The following is a 6,513-nucleotide window of genomic DNA, read 5'->3' as shown; positions in this document are numbered from 1 at the left end:
TAATATTTATCAATTTATCAAATTTACTTTTATATATTTAACAAAAACCTATGGTACAATTAAATTATTCGATATAATTTCTCAAAGAATCATAAGTCTTCTTATTATGTATTCAATACAATAATGAACCCAAGATGAGCTAAAGTATAGTAAACTTAAAGAAACGAATACTTTTTGCATATTCAAAAAACAGAAAACTTAAAAAAACAGGAAGACAGCCTACTTAAAAAGGGTCGGATAACGTATTGATTTGCATAGAATTAACACACAACATTGATACATACTTCATCGCTGACAGAGTCACTGCACAAGGATGAAAGAGTTAAAACTGTGTCCGTTTCATCATTTTTATCACAGACGGTATTGAAACTGTTATTGACAGGATCTAAGTTGCACTAAAACAGAACAACACTATATTTCAATACATCGTGATGTATGTATAATTCACGTTCTATGGTCAAGTCAAAGATCAGATATTTATGCAATGAAATATACATATACTCACCGCTGTAACAATCTCTGTACATTCTTCGAGTAAATAATTATCCTGTGAGGCAACTGTACATTGCACCTGATCGCATTCATTTTCCTGTAGTTTGTATCTATAGGCTGTGGACTTCGGTGGCTTAGGGATAGGATCTCTTAACCATAAACGATACTGACGTCGAGTTGCTTTACTTCCTTGTAGCATGGTAACTTACATTGAAGACTTTGTATAAGGAATTAAAATTTCGAAAACACGTATTAGTTTTTAGTTAATCTTAGGCTTGCAGAGAAAACTTATTAATAAAATATTACAGAAAATCTCATATTAATATGAAGTCTTTTGAAGAGTTCCCAGTCTGATGTACAAGTATAAATATCAGTGCTATATGTATAAAAATATTATCGTGTTATGATGCTATATTTATTGTAAAAGTAACTATAAAAAATCGATCGTTTAAGTAGTTTTTGTATAGGCAGCTGTTTAAAAAAAGGTCATCTCAGTGTATTCTTTAAAATGAAGCCTCGCAAAAAATAGTATCTTACCTGTGATGTCGAAAACTTCAAATTTTTAATTTCTGATTTTAAAATCACGTAAGGACCAGCTGGTGATCGATGTGAAATTTAATTGAAAAAGTATTCAGCAATCACACGACAATCTTAGGCTGGATTCAGACTGGACGCCAGTGGACGCGATAAGCGATGAGCGACGAGCGATTATATATCCAATGAGCGTGCAGGTTATATTGGAAAGCGTACAGTTTTCCTATATAAAAACTGCACGCCCATTTGATATCGCGCGTCGCTCGTCGCTCATCGCGTCCAGTCTGAATCCAGCCTAAGATTGTCGTGTGATTGCTGAATAAATGTGAATTAACCTACTTGCGTATGCTCTGTATGAAAACTATGTATTCCACTGTTGTTGAAGTCGGTGCCACGGCGATTTTCGCTTGCGTATATCTTCTCTATTGGCGAAGTCGTAAGCTGCAGTGCAGTGTTGCAAGACATGAAACGCGGTCCCTCGGAAACAAAACAGAGGGCGTAGTGCATGTCTGTCTTACTGCGATGCTAATGGCTTCTGCACACAAGACGCGGAAACGCTTGCTACGCAGGAAAAGCATTGCGGTAACCAATCAATTTCGTCTTTCTGTAAGAACGAAAGAATGATTTGACGCTACCGCGTTGTTTCCTGCCGCGCAAACGTTTCCGCGTCCTGTGTGCAGAAGCCATGATTGGAGCTGAAAGCAGAGATGCAAACTTTGGGGCTGAGCACCGAGTGTAACACTTCGATGGTGCTCGGCCCCAAAGTTTGCATCTCTGGCTGAAAGCACATTCAATCGTTCAACGTTGCTCTTGTCGGTGAGTGTTCCCTCCATATTGTGTCCACCAAGGCTACGTACATCTCATTTCTGACATCATTGCTGCAGTGATACGATATTATAGCCGCGATCCACTGCGAATATATGATAAGGCGCAAGATAAAACCTAGCAAAGTGTTGCTAAGTGAGTAAGGTTAGTAGCTTAGAAATATTAGAGGTTACGCGTTAAAGACTTGTTTTGTGCAAATTTTTTCTGTTTCTCCCTTGTCCTTTCTATTAGATATCGGATCATTGACGGGAAGCAACGAGTTGATAATTAAATTTTTTTAATTTTTAAATGCGAGTGAAATTATTCTTAAAGTAAAAAAATGGATATAGAAGAAAAGATGTGGGCCCGTGTGGAATATGAACTTGATAAGCAAAAAGCTGATGTTCCACTATCCTTTTTCAAAGATCATGAAGTGGTATTTCGTGAACTGCAATCTTGTATTACAAGATCAATGTACAAGGTATTTTGGAGCAATAAACAATCAGATACCCCAAAAAAGATATTGAAAGAGCAAGGACAAATATTAGACATTGAAAAAATTGTGTGTGGAAAGAAAAGTGTGCCCGTTACAGGTTATTACACAGCCAAACTGCTGCAGTATGCAGGTGAGAGAGTTATTGCACATTCAATTCTTGTGTTGCACAATGTAGAAAACTGCTTATAACACATTTTTATTTTAGATTCTCTTCGTGATCTTCTTGCTTTGTGTGAAGACCAGAAGGGACGGAGGCCAATTCAGCCTACAATGAAAACAACAGAGCGCAAAGAAAACAAAGTAAGAAGGAGTATTCTTTCCCAATTTTTACCTCGACAGTTCTTTATAATAATATGTTTCTCTTAAAGAAAATGACGGGCAAGAATACGATGAGTAAGTACATTGAAGAAGCAAGGCAACACAATCTTTTAAGATTAAGCGATGATCCATGTGACCAAAACGAAAAAAGAGGAAAACTAACCAGTGAGGTATATTTATTGTGTTTTATATAATTTAACAAGTAACGTAATTGTCCTGTTCAAAATTTCACTAAGACTACATTTCAATTTAATAATTTTACATTGATTCCTTTGCTTAAGCCGATCTTTCCATTTAACACTTATAATAATAATTGCTCCTGTGCATCTTTGCATATCAGGAAATTAAAAGTAGCGAAGAGACAAAACTTTCAAACAAAGTTTGTTCTCTTCGAGAACTTTCGAATGATGGAGATGATTTGCGTTCTGTGGATTGCGTTTCAAAAAAAGATGATTGTAAGGGAAGGGTTATTAAGAAGCAAAGGACTGTAAGCACGAATAATACGGAAACCACTACGTCTTCATTCCATTCTCTTCAAGAAGAGCTCAGAGAATGGAAATTAAAATATGCAGCATTAGAAACGAAATACAAAGATTTTAAAGATCGCTACTTAAAAGTGTTGGACTTAAATGTTAGATGGCAAGAGAAAGAATTGTCACGTCACTCATCTCATCGGTCCTCTCACAAGCCAGAATCTTCAAAGGACAAAAATGCCAAGCATGATAGTTGTAAGTATTTTGTTTTAAAAGAAATGTATTGTTGTCACGGAATATTTCCATATTTTGACATGTTATTTCTCGTGCTTCGACTTTTGGGACAAAGTTGTAATAACAAAAAATACGTTTAATAGTTTTGTCAGTAATAAAATAATAATTGATCACGAGACACGGTAGTGTCTCGCGCCAAGTATAAGCGCAGCTAGAACCGCGCGCGCGAGATCGACCATGTGTAGTTTACGCGAGTACGCGAGTTGACAGACCCTCAGATTTTCAGATCTCAATAACGGCTGATCCGATGAACTTCTAAGTGGGCTCAATCTATAGCTTGGGTTCAATTTGCACAATAAGTGTTTTTATTTTTTTCCTACGTGCCCTCTGAGTGGAGATATTGCGACGTATATAGAATTTCCGATTTTTCATTTAAGAAACGTCGTCGTTTTGGTCGTGGTCGTTGCTTAGTCGACCAAGCAGTGGTGGGGGGAACGTCCTTTTCACATTTTAGACGCAACGTGACGCTCGTAAGCGTCACTGGCTCGGCGAAAGATCACGTGACACGTGACTGACGTTACCGACTTCACCGAGTGCGCGTAAACTAAACTTTTCGGGGATTGTAAGTTTAGATTGTATATTTCAGTACTTTAGCAACGCCAAGTTTTTTTAATAAACAATAATGTTGTGAATCAGGATCGATATGTATCCAACAATTAAATTAGAAATGGCCATCTTTTAATAAAATATTTATTTGTATTATATTGAGTACACTGCCCGTCAATAATTTGTTCCATTCCTCTAGCGAGTTTATATAGGATATGTTACATATCCTTTATAAATGAATGGAATTATGGAACGAATTAATGACGGGTAGTATAGGTCTTTCTTATGTATAGTTTTGTATTATTTTTTGAGCTCCATTAATATTGTTGATAACAATAATTTCTTTTTGTTATTAGTTTTTCAAGGTCTAAAACTGATTATCTGTTTTTAGATAATTCTAAAGATCTTCTGAAGAAGTGTAATAATCAACTAGAATATACTCAGTCTTCCAGTTCTAGTAGCAGTAAAAAGGTAAGTTCCCCTAATTTATTTATTATGTAATATATAAACATTTTTATGACTAATAAAACATTTAAAATTTTAAGACCCAATCATCTCAACGACGAAGTGATTTTAATCGCACTGATGGAAGTGACATAATAATAAATGATGATTTGCCTATTGTATGTATTAGATAAACGTTCATTAATAATGAAATAAATATAAATAAATATAAATGAAACGTGAAGGATGTCGCTTGTGCGAGAAATTGAACTGAAATTTTTAACTTACAGATTAACGACATTCCTTTAGGAGCAACCGTATTAAACATTGACCCGACAAATTCTCCTCCTAAAATTCTCTCGACAACAATCAATTCTCTGAGTAGCTCTCCGAGGAGTCAACATGCTAATCATGTGAGTGATAACTCTATTTAAAAAAGAATTATGTTGTGCGAGAAGAAAATATTTATGTAATAATTTAAATCTTTTACAGGTATTACCTGCGGCTGGCGACATGAATTTTGAGAAGAATTTAAATAACGTAAGCAAAACTTGTGAAATTTTACCGTATTTGGATAAGGTAAATAATAATTACTTAGAAATAAAATGTTCTACTAATCTCCTAAAATATTTTAAATACAATAATACAATACAACGACTTGTTTTTTGCGATCTGAATCGAACTTATCATGTTACAACTTATCAAACTTATCTAGTAGATTTCTTATGCTGAAACCAAATCCGTTCACAAAATTGCTGTAGCACAATTTTGAGAAAAATAGCGAAGAAACTTAACGGATGTTTTAGTAATATTTAGAGTACTAACTTTGAAATAAACATAATTAATAGGTCTTCTACTGTTTTTACAACATAAAAAATCTACAAGAAATGATAGGTTCAATTCAAATCGTAAAAGTCCTGTTGAAGTATATAATTAATAATAGTTCTTTCTCTTTTTTTATTGTTCACAGAGTGTTGCTAGGGCTATAAATAAAAATGATATTTTGGATGGGCCCGCTTATAACATTCAACCTCCAAAAGGAGTAAGTTAAATCTCCTAAACCTGTTTATTAAATAGTAGAATCACATCACCAAAAAATTAAAGTTGTTGTTAGTAACTCTGTTTTGGTGTGGGTGACCGCTTCTCTCTGTCTCTCTCTCTCTCTCCCCCCCCTCTCTCTCGTGTTGCAAACTTTAATAGTCTCATTATTTCTGTAGGTCTCTGCTGTATCACAAGCACAATTCGATCGACTAAACAAAGCTGAAACAGGGTCGAAGGGAGATTGGAAATTTGTTAAGAGAATCGCTGATATGATGTGGACCCGTGTGGAACTATCAAATAGAAGTGCTTCGGGAAGGCCCTGCCCAAATAAAATAAATTGTGAGGCACGGCAAGCATGCTCGCCTGATAAAAAGAAATATCTGTCAGGTATTAATTTCCGATGCTCATTAAGATTTACTCATTTAACAAATAGGTTGTGTTATTTTGGTAAATTTTTTTTCAGATCTTCTAGAAACAAGAATTTTCTTAGAAAACGCTTCTCTAAATCCGATGGATTTACATAAACGTCTGAGCAATATTAATAAGATATTGTCATCGAAAATAAAAACTGTTCGTAAAACATTCAAAGACATATCTTCTGAGGAAGAAAATTAAGACTTAATAATACAGAATATAAAAATTACAATTATAATAAATACTATACTCATTAATATATTACACAAACATTATATAAAAATTATAATTGTAATTATAAATTATAATTATATGTAATTATCAATATACATAAATATACAAATTTTAGAAAAAATATTTTCATATTTAAATTTTGTTTTTTTTCTACAATGTTTCTTGTGCTCTAGGTATATACCACTGACATATGTATAGAATGGATTGAGCGTTGCATTAGACAAATGCGCGTTTGCTGTGAAAAAAGAGGTAACTATTATATGGGAGGCCTATGTTTATCTCTTCTGCTAGCATCTCATTGGTAGTAGAGGGACAAAATTATCATTGAGAAATTAGCAAAAGATACAAACATACGCCTCTTATGTAGTGCTTCTCTTTCTACAGTAGGCGCGCGATTGCCTATTGCAATGCTAAGTCCATTTT

At 34.4% G+C, this 6,513-nt stretch overlaps 2 protein-coding genes across 5 annotated transcripts; one reads left to right on the top strand and one right to left on the bottom strand.

Annotated features, from left to right (window-relative positions):
- Window positions 1–34: 34 nt before the first annotated feature.
- Window positions 35–982, bottom strand: LOC105556041. The gene is made up of 2 exons (XM_012003096.1): window positions 506–982; window positions 35–395 (listed from the first exon to the last, which is right to left on the bottom strand). The coding sequence occupies exons 1-2, from the start codon at window positions 689–691 to the stop codon at window positions 261–263; spliced, it is 321 nt and encodes a 106-aa protein (XP_011858486.1). The 5' UTR covers window positions 692–982; the 3' UTR covers window positions 35–260.
- A 125-nt stretch (window positions 983–1,107) lies between these two features.
- LOC105556042 lies at window positions 1,108–6,112 on the top strand. Of its 4 annotated transcripts, XM_012003098.1 has the most exons (12): window positions 1,108–1,995; window positions 2,083–2,456; window positions 2,532–2,626; window positions 2,695–2,814; window positions 2,985–3,372; window positions 4,349–4,428; window positions 4,503–4,580; window positions 4,692–4,814; window positions 4,894–4,980; window positions 5,372–5,443; window positions 5,619–5,829; window positions 5,906–6,112. In XM_012003098.1, the coding sequence occupies exons 2-12, from the start codon at window positions 2,171–2,173 to the stop codon at window positions 6,055–6,057; spliced, it is 1,692 nt and encodes a 563-aa protein (XP_011858488.1). In that variant the 5' UTR covers window positions 1,108–1,995; window positions 2,083–2,170; the 3' UTR covers window positions 6,058–6,112. The 4 variants fall into 4 exon arrangements, with proteins under 4 accessions (XP_011858488.1, XP_011858487.1, XP_011858490.1 ...); XM_012003097.1 differs by having other exon boundaries at window positions 1,108–2,456; XM_012003100.1 differs by having other exon boundaries at window positions 1,108–2,456; window positions 5,619–5,824; window positions 5,906–6,052.
- The last annotated feature ends 401 nt before the right edge of the window (window positions 6,113–6,513 follow it).

This window comes from Vollenhovia emeryi, unplaced genomic scaffold (assembly GCF_000949405.1).
Source record: "Vollenhovia emeryi isolate VEMERY1.0 unplaced genomic scaffold, V.emery_V1.0 DF940410.1, whole genome shotgun sequence".
In the NCBI taxonomy this organism is placed as follows: Eukaryota; Metazoa; Arthropoda; class Insecta; order Hymenoptera; family Formicidae; genus Vollenhovia; species Vollenhovia emeryi.
The sequence above is the reverse complement of the archived record's forward strand: the minus strand, read 5'-3'. Positions and strand labels throughout refer to the sequence as shown.

Excerpts from the sequence above, each read along its gene's own strand:
- LOC105556041 (XM_012003096.1), bottom strand. The coding sequence starts at position 691 with ATGCTACAAGGAAGTAAAGCAACTCGACGTCAGTATCGTTTATGGTTA. Across the intron at positions 396-505 it reads GTACAGAGATTGTTACAGCG|TGCAACTTAGATCCTGTCAA; the intron begins GTGAGTATATGT and ends GTTCTGTTTTAG.
- LOC105556042 (XM_012003098.1), top strand. The coding sequence starts at position 2,171 with ATGGATATAGAAGAAAAGATGTGGGCCCGTGTGGAATATGAACTTGAT. Across the intron at positions 3,373-4,348 it reads AAATGCCAAGCATGATAGTT|ATAATTCTAAAGATCTTCTG; the intron begins GTAAGTATTTTG and ends ATCTGTTTTTAG. Across the intron at positions 5,830-5,905 it reads TAAAAAGAAATATCTGTCAG|ATCTTCTAGAAACAAGAATT; the intron begins GTATTAATTTCC and ends ATTTTTTTTCAG.